This window comes from Anas platyrhynchos, chromosome 24, assembly GCF_047663525.1.
Source record: "Anas platyrhynchos isolate ZD024472 breed Pekin duck chromosome 24, IASCAAS_PekinDuck_T2T, whole genome shotgun sequence".
Classification (NCBI taxonomy): domain Eukaryota; kingdom Metazoa; phylum Chordata; class Aves; order Anseriformes; family Anatidae; genus Anas; species Anas platyrhynchos.
Window position 1 is genome coordinate 801,411 of NC_092610.1, and position 17,802 is coordinate 819,212.

The 17,802-nt window shown below is 53.7% G+C and overlaps 1 protein-coding gene across 20 annotated transcripts in view; it reads right to left on the reverse strand.

Moving 5' to 3' along the window:
- MACF1 (microtubule actin crosslinking factor 1) overlaps window positions 1-17,802 on the reverse strand; it is a 136,281-nt gene that overhangs the window by 4,681 nt on the left and 113,798 nt on the right. For 17 of the 20 annotated variants that reach the window (XM_072027385.1, XM_072027378.1, XM_072027375.1 and 14 more), the window contains 26 exons: window positions 16,339-16,570; window positions 15,527-15,753; window positions 14,395-14,517; window positions 14,188-14,289; window positions 13,684-13,785; window positions 13,404-13,577; window positions 13,143-13,298; window positions 12,785-12,982; window positions 12,274-12,402; window positions 11,782-11,955; window positions 10,805-10,960; window positions 10,472-10,678; window positions 10,221-10,340; window positions 9,826-9,995; window positions 9,475-9,634; window positions 8,574-8,768; window positions 7,701-7,829; window positions 7,172-7,315; window positions 6,809-6,997; window positions 6,319-6,436; window positions 5,598-5,761; window positions 4,295-4,457; window positions 3,996-4,150; window positions 3,676-3,750; window positions 2,897-2,914; window positions 618-735 (listed from right to left, as the gene is read on the reverse strand). In XM_072027385.1, the coding sequence (XP_071883486.1) occupies window positions 618-735; window positions 2,897-2,914; window positions 3,676-3,750; window positions 3,996-4,150; window positions 4,295-4,457; window positions 5,598-5,761; window positions 6,319-6,436; window positions 6,809-6,997; window positions 7,172-7,315; window positions 7,701-7,829; window positions 8,574-8,768; window positions 9,475-9,634; window positions 9,826-9,995; window positions 10,221-10,340; window positions 10,472-10,678; window positions 10,805-10,960; window positions 11,782-11,955; window positions 12,274-12,402; window positions 12,785-12,982; window positions 13,143-13,298; window positions 13,404-13,577; window positions 13,684-13,785; window positions 14,188-14,289; window positions 14,395-14,517; window positions 15,527-15,753; window positions 16,339-16,570 (3,898 nt within the window). The remainder of the gene's footprint in view (window positions 1-617; window positions 736-2,896; window positions 2,915-3,675; window positions 3,751-3,995; window positions 4,151-4,294; window positions 4,458-5,597; window positions 5,762-6,318; window positions 6,437-6,808; window positions 6,998-7,171; window positions 7,316-7,700; window positions 7,830-8,573; window positions 8,769-9,474; window positions 9,635-9,825; window positions 9,996-10,220; window positions 10,341-10,471; window positions 10,679-10,804; window positions 10,961-11,781; window positions 11,956-12,273; window positions 12,403-12,784; window positions 12,983-13,142; window positions 13,299-13,403; window positions 13,578-13,683; window positions 13,786-14,187; window positions 14,290-14,394; window positions 14,518-15,526; window positions 15,754-16,338; window positions 16,571-17,802) is intronic. The other 3 variants (XM_072027387.1, XM_072027374.1, XM_072027369.1) reach the window with 1 other exon arrangement.

The following is a 17,802-nucleotide window of genomic DNA, read 5'->3' on the forward strand; positions in this document are numbered from 1 at the left end:
CCATTCGATAACAGAAGCAAGCAGTGGGTGAGCATCAGCCTGAAGACGACACATCCAAAGCAATCAACATCTCAGAGACCCCGGTGAGATAGGAGCATATGGAGAACAGACCCGACCTCCACCACGTGCAGGGAGCTGCAGGAAGAGCTGCTCAATGCTCCTTTCCTGCTGGAAAAGGGGGCAGAAAGGAGGGTCCCTGGCCCCCTTTCACAGATGGCTGCTCTCTGCTTTGCCAGAGCACTTATCCCGCCTCCCCTCCCACGAAACGTGCTGGGGATCCTCTTGCAAAGCCTCTCAGCCTACGAGGCACCGAAGGCAGCACTGCTGATGGGAGAGAACTTCAGATTCCTGCCTTGCACCTTGATGCACTCTGTTCCTGGCCACAACCCTTGCTCATCTTTCTCTCCAGTGCTTTTCCCCCACCCAGCGTGCCTCGCAGTTGCAGTTTTGTGGTTTGCTTTGGATCCATTCTCTCCAGTTGCTGCCCGTTCCTGGGCACCCCGACCCGCTCCCCGCAGTGCCTGGTGCTGCCTGGCCCCCAAGAGCCACAGAGGGAAAGTTCTCAGACTCCTGTGACTGGGAGAGAAGGCAACATCTGCTAAAACCCAGAGCCTTACCTCTGCAAGGATCGTTCTTCACCAGGAACTCATCCAGGGCCATCCATCCTCCTCCCACGCGGACCATGACCGTGCTCCGCAGGATGCGGACCAGCCGCAGCTGCTGGGAATCGCCGAACTGCGGAGCCAAAAACCAGAGCTCAGGAAGGGCCATGAGGGAAGCACAGCTCCTCCCCGCCGCGGGCTGCACCAGGGCAAGGCGGGACCACGCCTGCCACTACGCTACTGGAAATTCTGTGGTCCCAAAAACTGTTATTGGTCTATTGAATGCTTCCACCATTTCTCCAGATATGCCTTTATGGATCAAATGCCTCCCTGGCACCAATTTACAGTTTTTCTGCTGCTTGGTATTAAAATCATGCAGCTATCAAAATCCTTTAGTTATAAAATAAAAGACAGATTTTTTTAGAGCAGCAAATGAGAATTGGGAATTTGGCCATTGGGTGATTTTTGCAGCCAGAATTGTAGGGTTCCTTCTTGTTATCAAAGACAGAGAGGCTGTCAATGCCCTGACGCTCCTGGTGCAGTCTGCTTGGAAAAGAGACGGCCGATACGGATCACTGAGGGCTGGTGAAACAGCAAGGCAGGCAGTGCTGTGTCACCGCTGAGCAAGAAACCTCGGATCAAGTCTGAAGCCCAGGGATTTCGCTGAGCCTCAGACCTGACCCCAACCAGCCACAAAGCTCCCGCTGCGGAGATCGCCCCGTGAGGATGTTTCAGTGAGTGCAGTGATGGGAATCCAGGCAGGAATCCCGCAGAAATGTTGATTAGTGATTGCAATGTACATTAGTGATTTGAAACACCTGCAATTTCAAACAAGTGCACCCCGGATCAGAAGCAGGCGGCTGTTTCCCAAAGCTCCCTGAGCCTCCCGGAGAGCCAAGCCCAGGCTCCTGGATGCCTCCTGCACTGCGGGGGAGCAGCCGCCCTACACCCTACACCCATCCCTGCAAAGCCCCTGCTCCAACAAGGAGGTTGGGGAACCACTCTTAGGAACCAAGACCACCTTCAGAATGATTAAAAAAAAGGAAAAAACAAACAAAAAAAAAAGCAGTAACATTTTCCCTGGGTGGACAGCGATACAAAAAACAAGAGACAAAATGAAAACACAGTGCAAGCCACATGGAGAGGTGGGGGAAAGGAGGGAGCAGGTTCCCGGCCACCTGGGGGTGCTGGAATGGGGTCTGTCCCCAGCTTGGGGTCCTCCCAAAACCTGCTTGCCCCAGCACAGCTGTGAGAGGTGCTGCAGCTGTGCCGGGATGGAGCTGCCTCACTCTGAGGGCTCAGCGTGCTTCGGGCACCGCATCCAGAGCTCGGTCAGCGGGGCGGACACCAGCCCGCCGGGCAGTGATGTGCCAGGGCAGACAGATCTCCAGACAGCCGAGGAGCACAGCTCCTCTGAGCCAGGGATGTGTCAGTTCTCATTTCCACTGCCACATTTAGATTATTTTTCAGTTGCCATTGAGAATTTTTCTAAAATCGCTGTCTAAAACAAAGCCAGAGCTCTCTTGGTTCCGTTCACTACGGAAATCCAAGCTTAGTTCTTTTGGGGCATGTTTTTGGTAGGGCACCTTTAGTCCACATGAAAAATAAACCTGTGTGGGGCCAGTGGGCACATCTAACGACATGTGCTGCTCCAGTCCTGTTAAAAGAAGAGCTCTGAGCACCGCAGCAGCCGGCACTTTGACACATGGCCCCGCTAACCACGGTCACACCAGGGGGACATGCGTGGTTTGTGCGAGCCTTGCTCCCCTTAGGAGTTACTCAGCGGGTGCAGCAGGGATGGAGGTTTAGTTATCATTACCTACAGGATTAAACATGTGGACCTGGCGTTCTCATTCCATGGTGATTGTGATCCAAACCCATCCAGAGCCTGGTACAGCCCTCGTGCGTGTTCTACCCCCGTGTCCTGAGGGCGGCAGAAATCTGCCCAGCAGCGCTGCCTGCTGCAGGGGGCTGTGGCTCAGCACCTCTGGAGGTTGCCACAAACATCCCCAGGGTAGCCAAGAAAGGAGCCCAGGAGAGAGAAAACTCTCCCTTTCTGATTTTTCCCATTGAACTTTTCCCTTCTTTCTGCACGATGCAGTCTTTAATTTTTTTTTGGATAGCGATCCCAGCTTGCGCACGCCCCTGTACCAGGCTCTGCGAGCAGCTAACAAGCTCTCTAAGGCAGCACGTTACAGGTCACATCCTCCCACAGCAACAAAGGACAGAGCGCAGTACGACACACAAGCTACGATTGTTATGAAGAGGTGAGAGCATTGCAAGGCAAACTGTACCTGATTGCCGAGGAAGAACTACGGAGGAGAGAAGTTGTGGAGGGATAAGGGTTGGGGAGGGGGGAAGGGAAGTCAAGAGCGAGAGGAAAGAAAAGAAAAAAAACAAGAAAAACATTTTATGGGATTAACAGTGCAATAATCACGAAAACTGTTAACTGCGGGGAGTTAGAAATAGGGGGTTCTGCTGCTTGGCTCTCGGGCAGCAGCCGCAGCTCAGCCGGCAGCAACGCGCCCGGAGCGCTCGGCTCAGCCCCTCCGTGCCGAGCCGCGAGTCCTGAAAACAACGCGCAGGAAACCAGGCGGGTTTGCTGCCAGCTTGCTTCAGAAGTTTACCTCGGTGAATAATTTGAAACGTAAACACCGAGCCCGTTACAAAGAGATTCTTTAAGGAAATTATTCTCCTTCTTCAGGAGCGAGCTAAGAAAAACACGGGCGTAAGGTACACTCATCCACCAGGAGAACTTCAAGGGCAGCCGGCGGCGGCAGTGAATGCAGCACTTCATGCTGCCCGCCCCAGAACAGTGCCACTTTTATGCTCTCCTGCAGCTCCCGGCATGGGGCACGCCCTGGGGCCGGGCACAGCGCTGGGCAAACGGGGCTGAGGCACCGCTGCCTCCCTGGGACGTGGTGTGCCACGGGGTGAGGTCCCCGTGGGTCCCTGGGGCCGGGGCCGGGGCTCCCCCCATGCTGGGCACCCCGGGGGCTGCAGGCAGCCCATGGGTAACCTCCCTGGGGGGCACTGGTGCTGCTGGGGCAGTGTTCAGAGCCCTGTGCCTTACCCGGTATTTGTTCTCGCCGATCTGCTCCACTTGAAACCTCTTGGCACACTTGCACTGGGCCACTTGCCGGGTGACCTGCCGCCGACAAAAAAGAAAGGTAAGGGGCCAGGGTCTGAGTCTCCCCGGCACAAGGCATTGCTTGGATAAAATACAAACCTAAGCAGCTTTTCCTTCAAACGCACAGTGGGTACCGGCGATACATGGATGAATTATTTTGGCTCAGCACCAGCACAGCTCTTTCTTCCCTCTTTGTTTCCCCCCTGCCAGCCTGCAGCCCGAACCTCCCCAAACCACAGCGCCCGCCCTGCCAGGTGCTTCACCTCATCTTCGATTTTGTCCGCATCGGTGGTTGGGCGGTAGGCATCCTTGTTCGGATGGAGAGCAGCCACAAACTCGTAGTAATCGATGTAGCCGTCGCCGTCACGGTCAAAGATGTCGGCCACCGCCGTCATCTCCAGCTTCGTGGTGGGGAATTCTGGAAGGAGGAAGAAATGAGAAACTGGTGCGCAGACCTCATCCCTCAGAGCACGGTCTGCAGCCCGGTCCTCAGGCGGCAGCAGCCTCTTGTCACAACGAGGTGGCCGTTTTCTGAGCCCCTTTCAGGAGGACGGGGACTTACTAGAGGCCAGGATGCCATCGATGAACTCCTGCCGGGTGATTTTCCCATCCTGGTCTTTGTCAATGCGCCGGAAGAAGTCCATGACGCGGGACTTCTTGTGGTTCATCCAGCGCATGTACTTCTTCCGCCAGACATCGAAGTCGAAGTTTGCAAACTCCTTCAACTGGAAGGAAACCAAGAGTCAGTGCAGGAAATCCCCGGAGGAAAGGCACCCAGCTCCACAGCACCCCCTGCACCAGCCTCCCGGGGACCGTGCCAGGTCCCTGCTAATGCCCAGAGCCCGAGCTCCGGGAGGGCTGAGCCGGGGGAGCCCCGCACATGAGGGGCTGCTCGGACGGACCCCCCAGAACAGCACGACACAGAGCGCAGCCCACAGCACCACGCGGACCGGGCACCACGTCAGCACCGACACGGGATGAAGCATCCCCCACGGCCGTGTACGGACACAGACGCAGAGCCAGCTACGTGCACACAGACGCACACACACCCGCCTCGCTGCACACCTCAGGGGGGTCTCCTTGCCCCCACTCTGCCTCGTGGGGGGAACACCCACGGCCATCACCCTTGTGGGTGCTCGTCTCCCCTCTCCCTGTCCCCGTTTCCCCTCTCCCTTTCCTGTAAGCAGCACAGAAAGCTTTCTTGCTCGTCTCCCAGGAAAGACAGCGGCTGGGGAACATCCAGCAACACCCACAGCACCAGGCTGGGACAAGCCTCTCAACCTCCTCTTAAACTAACACCCCTTTTGAACCCCCCAAAAGGGCTCCCACAACCCCACCAGCTTGAGAGGGCTTACAGCAAGGTAATGCAACAATTCTGAACGCTTTTTTTTTTTTTAAAAAAAAAGACATTCCTGGAGTTAAAAGCAACAAAGGGAAAACATCAATACGCATAAACTGAACTGACCTACAGAAAAAGCAACGAAAAACAAAAACACTCACTTCTGGGCATAGCTGCTTTGTTAAGCGTAAATAAAAACAAAAATTACATTAGATGTTTGGAAAAGATATATACAGTAGCACTAATCAGTTAAACTAATTACTAGGAATAAAGCAGGCCTGGCTGCCATTACCTCGACAGATATCAACTCCAGGAGCACAAAGCAGTTCATTAATGTGCAGTTAATTAAAGACGGCAGTTTCCAGCCATAATGCTTTAGAACAGCTCCTTTTTTTTTTTTTTTTTTTTTTTCCTTTTTCTTTTTCTGCGAGGCCCAGGCCATTCAAGAGGCAGCACTAATTTCTAGCACCTCTGGTGCCGGGGCCCAGGCACCGCTCCCCACCCGGCCGGGCAGCGCGGCCGTTACCTCCTCCAGCCGGTCCAGGGCATCGTTGAGCTTCCGCTGCCTCTCCAGCGCCAGCAGCCAGACCTGCTGCCAGCGGGCCGAGAGCTGGTTAATGCGGGGGTTCTTCGTTTCCGACTGGGAGATAATGGGCATGGCTGGGGGGGCAGCCTGGCTCAAAGATTTTCCTGGAAAAAGGGGAGAAAATGCATTAGAGGTTGTACTGATGGGTTCAGTCAGTCTGAGCGGTGGAGGACAAGCAGCGATGCAATGCAGTGTGTGTTTAGCACAGAAAGGTTCCCCCAGCCCTGCTGCTCTCCGAACAGCAGCGCAGGCTGGAGCCGTGTCCCCAAGGCAGGACGGGGCAGGAGCCTGCACCCCAAGCCCTGCCAGCGCACCCTGGCACCAGGGGATTCACTGTGAACTCTGCCTTGCAGCAGCAATGTATAGAAAACAAATCAATTAAATAATAAATCACAAAAGAAGTGTGGAAAGAACCCAGAGAGCAGTGACAGCGTGCGCTTCCCAGCACTGCTGAGACAACCGAGACGAGGGCAGGCTCAGCACCCCTGGCAGAGGCGGTTTTGCAATCGCCACCTGGATTCTCCCCTCCCGACAAGCTTCACTGCCTTCCTGGTGGCTGTCAGTGCAGGATGCCTCAGTAATTGATAATCAGAGCTAATTAGTTTCCTACGTATTCCACTTCCTCCCACCACAGCACATGTTGCCCTGCAGGGGTACGTACTGTTGCTGCGGGACTTGTCGATGAACGGCCCGTGGGGGGGCTCGGTGGCTTTCCTCTTGTAGGTCTTGGTGACCCGGTCCACATCCGGCTGTTTCCGTGTCATCTCCTCCATGAAGGACTGTCAAAACACAGAAGCAACAAAATGTGAGCGGTTTCGAGATGGTTTTGGCCTCCAGCCACTGTTGGTTTGGATTCTCCCTGGACGTGCCGAGCCCATGGAGAACACAGTGTGTTGGGGGATGTGGGCTCGCAGTCGGGCAATTGCACAGCTCGGACTTGAATCTGCAAACACCTGATTTCATCCCCTGGGCTGGCTTTGCTCCTAAGCGACAGCTTGGGATGTGCAAGATGCTATTTTAATAAGGACTTAAACAGAATTCAGTGCCTCCCCCACAGCACGGCAGGAATAAAACCCCATTTGCCCTCTCCCAAGGGCCCGCGGTGCTCCCCATGGCACAGAAAAGCAAACTTGCTTCGGCACAGGGCTTACCTGGTGCTCAGTGATGAGGGCTTTGACCTGGTCGATGTTTTGAGGCATCGCCTCCTGATCCCGCTGGATCAGGGTGGTCTCAGCCCACTGGATCCAGGCCAGGAGCTCTTCCAGAAGCTCTGCGTTCGCCACCAGCTCTGAGAGCGCAGACTCCAGCCTCTGCTGGTGCTGCTTGGCCCACGTGAGAACCTGTTGGGGGTGCCGAGAGGGCCATCAGCCCAGCAGGGGAAAACAGGGGGATGAAAAGCAACAACAGGAGCATGCTCTGGGACCGGGCAGCAGCTCAGGGACCGGGCAGCAGCTCAGGGCCACGCTGCCCCAGAGCTGCCCACCCTGGCTGGACACGAGCCTCTGGGGACTCACCTCCTCGAACCTGGCCCGGATGATGGTGATCCAGTGCTTGATGGTGGTGATGCAGTCGGGGTGGCAGGCGGCCAGGATGACCTCTCCCATCCCCACTGCTGCGTTCACGTCCACCCTCTTCTCCTCCACTTTCTTCATGAACTCCTGGGAGAGGGGCACACGCGGGCCAGGTGTGAGGGGCTGGCACATGGCAGGGGCCACCCAGCCCTGCCAGCCCCCACCCTGCACCCATCTGCAAGCTCTGCATGGGAACACTTCTCATCAAAATTAGTAGCCCATATTATTTTCCTATCCAACTGGTGTCTTTTTTTATTTTTCTTTATAAAGCCAATTTAATTTCCCTTCGTCTCTTGAAACACAAAACACAGGAATTTAAGCAAGGCCCAAACGGATTATTTTGCAGTATTGTTGCTCATAAATTTTGCTCAGGCTGCTCTAAAAAGAGAAGGCAGAGAGCTGCCCCATGCTCCTGGCACCTGCCCTTGACCCTGAGGGCAGCTCCACGCTGTGACCCAGAGCTCCCTGTCACCTTGTGAACGTCGATGAGGGACTGCAGCGCCTCAGCATCGTCAGGAAGCGCTCCCCGAAAGCGCAGGGACTGCTCTGCCTCCGAGAGCCACTCCAGCAGCATGTGCACGGCCGTCCTGAACTCCTCTGCCTGCGGACACAGAAGCACATGCATCAGCCCTCCTCGGGACACGTGCCAGGCAAGTCACAGTTGGGAGCTGGAGAGACAAGGGGCTGAAAGGGACTTAAAAACAAGAAAAAGAAAAGAGAAGAAAGACCTGCCTGTTGGCCTGGACCTGCCCAGCACCAGCACAGGGCTCTGCAGCTCTGGCCTGAACCCAGAGGCAGCGGTCATGCTCCTGGCCCTCTCCTTGGCACCAGCTGTGCCACAGAACTCGGTGTTTTTTAAAAACAGCCCAGCTACCTGCGCTCTGGCCAATTTGGCACCTGGGTAGTTTATTCTGCAAATTGCCTACTTGACATAAAATCTACGTAAGAGCCTTCTGACCTTTCTTTCAGCTCAAGTCTATGTCTTTTTCTTGCACTGAACTTCAGCAAAACCAAGCCTGAACAGCCTCTGATCAGCAGCCTCTTCCCACCTGCCTGCTGCACACATCAGCAAGATCTTTCCGTCCTCCCTTTTCAAACAAGCCTTTATCAGCTCTTCATTGAGGAAAAGGTAAGGAACTGGTGCTGCTTTGCAGTTCTCACTGGTAGCAGCTACAGGACTGGGGTGTCCTGCTTAGCCAGGAAATTGGTTGCCTCTGCCTGGGCACAGGGGGAGGCACCCAGCGCATCTCTTCCAAGGGAGGTGTTTGTGTTGCAGCCCAGGACACAACCCTACGGCACAGGCAAAGCTCTCCAAACCCATTTCCACTGGTAGCCTTTTGCTCACCTGCTTCAAGGCCTGTTCCAGGCGTGTTTGTTTCGACACAGACAGCTTGCACACCGTGTCCCAGCGGTTGCTCAGCTCTTGCAGCTGCACTTTCACCCAGGTGGTGTCATCCCGGCTGTTCTCGATGAGCTCCCGGCCAGAGCGCTTGAGCACCTGGACAGTCCCCGTGCGCTTCCCCAGCTCCTTCTGGAAGACCTGAAGGAAGAGAGGGCCAAAGCCAAATGGGTCAATCCCAGAGAGCTGTTTCACACAGGGTAAGACTGGGAGCCACATCTTGAATAGTTTGTGGCATGGATTTTGCACCCACTGCCCAGCTAGGTGGGATGGCAGGCAGGCTGGGAACTGGCCGGCACATGCAACACCTGAGCATGTTTTAACCTCAGTGCACACGGGCAGAGAACTCAGCACTGTCAAAGCTCTCTGAAGGGCAGGAGCCCAGACTTGCCACCACTGCACCCTGCAGAGTGGCCGTGACCCAGAGCAGAAGGTTCAGGCTGCAGTGCAAGCAGCTGCTTTGAGCAGAAGCCCAAGCCCTGTCTGCAGATTTCATGTGTGACCTAATCCAAAACTGGGAGCACCAGCTTCTGAGACACGCTGGAGAGAACTGCCAAGACCAAAGTTTATAGAGGACTATAAACTCAGCCACCTCTTCAAAACTGAATCCTCAACAGATCTATCTGGTAGTGTCTTGGAGGAACACAGCTCCAGGCCCTGAAACCTTTCCAGGAACAGAAAAGTTTCTTCCCACTTGTTCACCCTGTTTTTGCCCTCCTTGTCCAGCTCAATGCAGTGAGATGCAGCTCCACGGCGAGCCACCAGCTTTGGCTCCTCTGTTGTTTGGCACTCAGGGAAGACGAGCTCTGCTCACATCCCCAAGAAGAACTGCAGAAGGAGCTCTCACCTTGTGAGCATCCATCAGGTTCATGACCAGGTCCAGGTCACCGTGGACAGGCTGGTCTTCAGCCAGCTGGGGCTCCACCTTGTACAGCCAGTCCACCAAGGCCTGCAGCGCATCCATGAACTGGCCAGAGAACAAGAGGGCTTCTTCCAGCTTGTGCTGCCTGAAAAAAACAGATATCCCCGTGAGCTTTCATGAACATCTCCTTTTGTCATTGCCCAGTGAACTTCTCCACCCTCCGACCACCCCACAAAATCACCACGTGCTCTCGGTCCAACCTCCCTTCTGCTGCTCCCCGCTTTGCCAGCCCCTGGCAAACAAGCCCTGCTGGTACGACCCCGGGGCTGGATTTACCTTTCCACAGATTTGCCGCACACCGTGTCCCATTTATCCCGGACTTCTCCCAGTAAATTGTCCAGCTTTTGAGTGTCATCCGGAAGCAAGGCTTTTTCTTTGAGCGCTCTGCCCGTCCTGATGGTGGTGTCGTAGACAGGCTGCTTTCCACCCAGCGTCTTCTGGAACTCCTGGGAATGGGGAGAGAAAACAAAACTGCTTCAGAAAGCCTGACCTCGCAAAGAAGACACATGGCTCTGGCGTGGATCCCTGGCTGTACATTTTCTTCTGCAGCATTAAGCATGGCCATGCCTTTCCCCTGTTCTGAGAGCAGAGGAGACATTGCCCCGCTCCCTCCTGACAAATTGCCCTCCCACCCCACGGCGAGCGTCAGTCTTGCACCATCAGAGCTTTACCTTGTGTTTGGAGAGCTGGAGCTTGATTTTGTCAGGATCATTGGAAATCTCCAGCTCGGAATCCAGGTGATTCTCTGCATCCTCCAACCAATCAATCAGTTTCTTCCAAGCTTCGTGGAACTGCAAAGAAACAGAAGCAAGTTTGAAACTTCACACTGAAGCTGCCTCCAGTCCCGCTCCGGTCTCGGGACCTCCTGCCCCCAGGGCTGGCCATGCCTCGGGGTCTGTCGCACCCTCCTCGTGTTCCTCACCTGCTTGGCTCGCTTCCTGGCGTCATCGAGAGCCCGGCCCCGCTCCACTGAGCGCTGCACGACCTTCTCCCAGCGGGACTGGACGCTCACCAGCAGATTCTTGATCAACACCACGTCCTGCTTTTGACTGAGAAACTTCAGCTGGTTCCCAGTTTGGTCCAGCTCGATGATGCGATCCCGGTGAGCGTTCACTTCGTTGGCAAACACCTGCAAACAGCAAAGACGTGCTCCTATCTGTAAGGAGCCCTGGACGTGCCCACAAGCACCGTGTGCTTGGGTGGGGGTTCAGGTCCCACAGTTGCTCCCACCGCCCCGTGAAGCCGTCCTGCGCACCTTGTGCTCATCGATCTGGGCCAGCACGGCGCTGAGGATGAGGCTGGGCGGGGGCACGATGTTCAGGCTCTGCTCAGCCAGTGTCAGCCAGTTGATGAAGTCCTGCAGGGAGTTCTGGAAGTCCGTGGCCAGGGCAAGAGCCTCCTCCAGCTTCGCCTGCAGCAGTGGGGAAGGAGGGGGGGAAAAAACCAACACTGAGGGCGAGAGCTCCCGATCTGCGGTTTCCCAGACAAGGGCAGGCTTTGTGTCCCTGCTGAAACGCGCCTCTAATGGGAACCTTGTCAACTCGGCCAGGAAACACGACTTGTTTACCAAGGCGAGGAGGTTTCAATGAAAGCCGCCGCTTCAGAATTGGTTTCTTTCAAAACCCACGGGCAAGAGTCGCACGTGAAAGGGGAGACAACTCCATTATCGACACACAAGCAGCTGCGTCGCCCTCAGCTTCCCGAGAAAGGGATCACCATGGGAAGAGCTCTCAGTAAATGGGAGGTGGATGACATTTCGATGGCAACAGCTGCAGCACCACAAATTTATTCTGGGCTGAGGCCACCGCGTCCCTTGTTTTATCTCATCACCGGCCAAAACACTAGAATGGAGGCAGCTCAGAGGAGGATTTGGCCTGCTGTCTCACGCAGAGGACCAACAAAGTGTGTCTTTCAGAGCTGCAGGAGGTTTCTTACCACCCCTCCTCGAAACTAATCCAAATGCAATTTTACTCTCATTTTCTGTGTGATTTAACCAAATTTTACAACTATGTAAAAATAAATACTAGCTCAGCTCTCAGGCAGCACCATTTGGATGACAAATTCAACCTGTGCAACCCAAGAGAGGTTATTAAAAAAAAACAAAAACAACCCTCCTCTCCAGCCTTATCTGTCTCCTTGCACTCCCAGGGTAGAGCAGAGCAGCAGGCAGGGGGCACCTGCTGTTGGTCCAGCTCGTGGGGTAAGGACAGACGGTGTCTCTGCAAACAATACCTTTCTCTCCTCCATCTTGGTGCTGACCAGACACCACTTCTGCTCCAGCAGCGCTACGCTCTGCTCCGTCTTGGAGCCGGAGCCCGAGTCGTCGCGGTTCAGCAGCATCAGTCGCCCCTTGGCCAGCAGCTGGCTGTACACATCCTCCTGCGCTTTCAGCTGGCCGTACAGCTCCTGCAAGCGAGGCAGCACCGAAGCGTTAGACAAAGCAGGAGCTCAGAAAGGGGCTGCAGCTCGCTGCAACTCAAGGTGATGAGAAAATTAAGTTCTGGGCAGGCAGCACAGCGACAGCAGCGTGCCACTTTGAGCAGAGGATGGTGCTTAAAGCACTGTGATGCTTGTCCAGGCATCAAGTGCAAATTTATCTGTAAGAGAGCAGAGAAGCTCTCATCTCCCTTCCCATCAGACACATAAAGGAGAAGTTTTGATGCTGATATTTAACAGACAAAAGCTTGTGGAATTGAAAGCTGAAAATCTGCCCCAAGAAATTACCATGTGGGCATTGAGCTGTTCCCGGGCAGTTTCTGGCAGACCTCCCGTGGGCTTCGATGCAGACAATTGGCTCTCCATTCTCGTTAGCCACAGGAGGAAGTCTTCAATCTCACCATGGAAACCCTGGGCCTGTTCGGGAACATATAATCGGCCACCATCAGATGACATCAGCCACCATTGATCATGCGCCAGGGTTAACGCAGTGCTGGCTTCAAAACCAGATAAAGAGGCAGCGCTGGACTGAACAGCGCGTTAAGAGGGATGCACAAGGTACCCCCTTAACCATGTCAGTCTGGCAAATACACAAAACACAGTTGGTTTTGCAAACAAAAAGCTGCCTGCTTCTAAATCTCACTGTGAAGCTTGCGCATCTCTGTCCTTGAGCACTGCACTGCTCCAGGACAGTTAGATGGAAAGCACAGCACTGAAAGCCCAGGGTCTCCAGCCCCTCTCCCCTTTGCTCCAGAAGCAGCTCCCTCTGTGCAGGCCAGTACCCGCCGTGTGCCCTGACCTGCTGGAGGGTGGACTGCAGCTGCTGCTCCCTCTCCTCTGTCTTCTGCAGCACCGACTCCCAGCACGCGTTCAGCTTCTCCAGGCGGTTCCGCAGGCTGCTGGCATCGTCCCCTGCGCTGGACTCCAGGAGCTCGTTGCCTGCTTTGTTCACTGTCTCCACGGTTGCTTGGTGGGCCAAGACATCGTTCTTCAGCACCTACATGAGACACGTTGGGCAAATGTTGGACATCTCTGTAAACACCCTGTTAATTCCAGCGTGCTCTTGTGGACTTGAACCAAACCAACTCAAACCCTTCATGAGAGAAAATTGTGCAACAGGAATGGATCAAAAAGTGACACAGAGTGAGACTACTCACATGGTGCTTTGCAAGTTCAACCTCGATGACTTTTGGGTCTCCATTGATGGGTTTCTGCGCATCAAGCAACTCCTCGGTGTGGGTCAGCCACGCCATCAGCTCTGCTAATGCGTGCTGGAACTGCCCAAGTGCCAGAAGAGCAGCTTCTAGCTTGTGCTGGGCAACGACAGGGAAGGAAAAGGAAAGTTTAAGTCAGGAGGAAGGGGAGCATCCGAGTGAATTTCAACCCCGCACTGGCAAGAGTCCAGATCTCCTCTGTACCTGTCTGTGAGCAATCTTCTCGCCCAAATTCTCCCAGAGATGTTTCAGCTCTGTCAGTGGCTCCTTTATGATGTCTCTGTCTGTCTCATCTGTAGCTTTTTTTAGCATCAGTTCACCTTGGTGATTAAGCTTTTCCATCTCAATCTGCTGCTGGTAAACCTCCATTTTAAACTCCTGCCAAAACAAGCAGGACAAAAACCAGAACGAAATGAATCATTCGAGCGAGAGCTCTGCGATGTACAGCAAGCACCAGAGAAGCGGCCCGGCTCCACCCACGTACCTTCATCTCGTTCATTTGCTCCTTGACTGTGTTGAGGTCAGTGCCGACAGGAGACATGTTGCAGAGTTTAATCACGGCATTATCCAGCCAGTCAAACATGGCCTGAAAGGAGTGCAGACACCGTCAGCAAAGGGAAAGGCAAACAACGCTCTCCCACAGCCAGTTGGGAAAAAGGGGCAGGTGCCCCCATCACCAGGCAGCCACCAGACTTTCCCTTGTGGGGCAAACTTTCCCTGCTTGCCCTATAAGAAAGTGTTGGCAGCCAGGCTCATCCTGCTCTGCTGTGCAGAAGCAAAGGCAGGCTTGGGAAGCCAAATGCAGTCAAACATTTGCTATTCCTTGGAGCTGGCTGGAAAGCTCGGGGTCTAACAGAGGCTGTCAGCAGTCACGCAGGAGACATTTTCCTGCCTTGCTTTACTGCAAAGCCTAGCACAGCTTCAGGGAGAGGATGCACAGTGATGTTCCCACGTCTACCCACCGCATATAAACAGCCCTGTCTCTTACTTGAAGAGTATCTTGGTACTGCACAGCCGACTGCATGGCTTCTTCGAGCTTTTCAAGCCTTTCCTTCCAAGTTTTGTTTAGATTTTCCCACGCATTGTTCATCTGCAGAACACAAGATTGCCCACAGAATTTGTTAGGCTCCTCCACTTGAGCTCTCGCTTGCTCCTACCTGATTTTATCTGAATGAGGGACTGCTGCTTTTCCTACCTCATCAATGCTCTTTTTCACTTCTGGTTTCTCAGTTTCGCCGCAGGCAAAAATTAAGTCAGTTCCAAGGAGTCGGATGAACTCCAGCTCTTCATGCAAGCCATCCGTTTCCTCCTTAATAGTCTGCGTACAACATAATGGTGAAAGGAAAATGTTTATTATTAAATGCTCCTCCAAAAATTCCCCACAAATAGGAGGGCTAAAGCGTGGAGAGTCCTTTCTGTGCTGGGTATGTCCTGCATCCTGGCCAGCAGCCCACGGCCAGACCCCAGGGCTGCATTACGAAGCAAGCAGATGGGTGCCCTGCTCACCAGCACTGCCACCACCAACCTTCCTGCTCCCACCTCTGGCCAGAGTGGCAGCGCAGCTGTTTGCAGGGTTTGGGGGAACTAAAAGAAGGAATTCTGTATTTAGCTTGATGTGAGCCTGAACTGCCTCTCTGGAGATGTTTACAAGAGATGTACTGTTTACAGGAATGTTTTGTCAATACAGGAATTAGTTTTTGAGACTCAAAAGTTGCAAACCAAAGTCAGAGTGGTTATAAAACAAAAATAGAAAGGACAAACTTAGCAAAGAGCAACATGTAACGTAACACGCCATCTCCCCAAGGTCCAAGCCCAGTCAATATGCAAACACCTGAAGTGGATTTCACCGTTTACTTGAACCAACCACACAACAACACACAAATCCAAGCCCATCCAGCTTTACACTTATCTCCACTCTAACCAAAATCTAAATATACACTTCCCACGCTAGACAGCACTCAAATGCCTTCTACACAGACTGGGAGCAGAACCGTGCAAGCTTCCACATCACTCAAACATGTGGGCACACAACTCTGACCGCATGCTCAATAAGCTTCCTAAAACAGTAGCAAAAAAAAGTGATTTAAGCATTATTTCCTCGTCTGGAACAGGGGGTGGTGGAGGTGGGAAGGTAAATGTAAAATACACTTATGTTTTTTCCCTGCAGTTCCAAATTACAACAGAAACGTTTCATAATCTGACTGGCTGCCTACAAACGTGCTCTACAGACACGTTTGGCCATGCTTGTATTTAAGACCTATCCCAATCTGTCTCACAAGGTGGGTGCAAACAAGCTCCAGACAGAGGAACAGTCCCACGGTCCTCACCTCTGCTGCTTCCACCTGCTGCTTGATGATGGACGGGTCAATGCCTGGGCTCTCCAGGTCATGAACGATGTCCTGGGTGTCTTTGATGGTAGTCAGGAGGGCTGCCATGTCGTACCAGAACTTCTCTGCAAGCTCCAGGACATCCAGGAACTTCATCTCACGTTCCTCTGCCCGGGCTTTGATGTCTTCCCAGAAGAAGACCATCTGATCCAACTTATCCTGGATTACTGACAGCAGGAAAGAAAACAGTCAGTCAAGGAGAAGACTGTCCTATCTTGCCCCAAGGTAACTTTTTTACAACTCAAAAGCACTTCACAAAACCTTTTCACTTAGAAATAGCCAACAGAATATTCAAATGGGAATTAAAGGCGGATGGGGCTGTCAGAGCATTAACTCTGAGAGCTGCTCAGGGACAGGAGAAACCCTGGCTTGCAGAAATTCAGCCTTTATTTATGTGCAGGCAAGCTCAGGACAAATTTGCCCACATACTCTCCTCCAATGAACCTCTGTTCAGGCCACCTCTAGCGTGAAGTCTGTGCTCACTCAGTTCATGAGCCGGCTGTTGAGCTGCCAACAAAGGTGCCAATTAGTGCCAATTGTGTTGGCAGCTCTTTTTGTGCTGGGGATGTTCCTTCCCTCCATTAGGAGCTGAATCAACACCAACAAATCGTTTCATTGGGGACCACCAACAGTTGCCACAAGAGACCAGCTCACGGTGATGGCTCAGCTCAGCTGAGCTGAAACCTCAGCCTGAGCAGTCACAAACAGAGAGGAGAAACAATTCTCCTCCAGCTGATACCACCCCGAGATACCTTTGGCTGCCAGGTCCTTGTCTGTTCCCTGCGATCTGCTGATCAGCTCTTCCCCGCGGCGTTTCAGAGCCTCGAAGGAGGGCTGCAGCTTCTCCAGCTCCACGGTGGCGTTTTTATTCTCGCTGATGCACTCCCGGATCTTGTCGACCTCGGCAGGAATGAGGGGCGGCATGCGCAGGCGGGTGGAGAGGGTCTCCAGCGTCTCCAGCATCGGCTCGATCTTGTCGTGGAACTGGGGAGGAGCAAGGTCATTCGGGCAGGTGAGATGAGATTAAACAGCACTGCACCGCTCCCCGCCTGCGCATCAGCCCTCAGCGCTGTGCCCAGCGGCCTCTCGGAGAGGACAAATCTTGCCAGCAACAGCAATTACACCTGCAGCCTCCTGTTCGTGCTGCCTCGGCTCTTATTTGCTGCACACAGCCCCGGGCTGCACCAACCCCAAGGAATCCAACCCTAAGTCACCAAACACACTCACAGCACAGGCAACTGTGAGCCAAACACGGCAGCGCTTTGTCATGATGCTCGACCTCGTAGTATTCACGTTTTGACTGCTGCCCCGCTGCTGGCAGATGGGCAGCGACACAAAAACCAAATCCCATTTGTTTTATCATCTGCGCAGAGACGCTGCTGGAAGAGCGCCTGTGTTTGGTGCTGGAGGAAACCTCCGCTTGGTGCAACGAGAGCAGGAAAACCGCCCTGGCACGGTCAGGGGGAGATGGGGGAAGGCTGCATGCGCACAGGGAGGAGCAGAGTGAGCTGCCGAGGAATGGGGGCTTCAACAAAAGCAAAATCAGAAAGCCAAGAGGGTCTAGCACAGTTTGCTATTTTTTTTTTTGAATATACATACGGCTTTATGTTTTTTTTTTAATGAAGAAAAGTCAACTTTGGCCTGAAAGACACCAGGTCGTCTCTGCTGGTGAGAACAAGGGCAGCCCTGCTGCACCGGGCTGCCAGCCCTGGTGCTCCTCATGCCCCCCCCCAGGATACCAGCATTGGCTTTTGCCCAGTCCCAGCTAACAGCAGAGACAAGATGGGATCTTGGTGCAAAGTTGATGATGGGCACACTGCCTTAGCCAACAAGCAGGAGCAAATGGGAAGTTCAGCTAGAGCAGAAAGCTCTGTGCACCAGTGCAAACCGCTCCAAAAGCAAAACCTCTGCTTTGCACGAAGCATTGCCAGTGGAAGCTGGCCACGGCTGAAACCAGGCAGCAACGCAACAAAAGCCATCTCAGAAACGTGACTTTGTTTTCCCTCAGAGTTAGTTCTTAAGCAAGTTCAGCTGAGCTGTGCATGAACCAGAAATAAAAGCCTGGGTGTAAAACAGAATTGTTTCAGCCCAAGGAAAGAGTGTAAATGAACGTCTACCATGGTGGGGCTTACCTCTGTAATCTGCAATGGTGGGGCGTAGTCAACACAACAATGAAATGGGACCATGTGGGGAAGACAGGAACAGGCAGCAACACA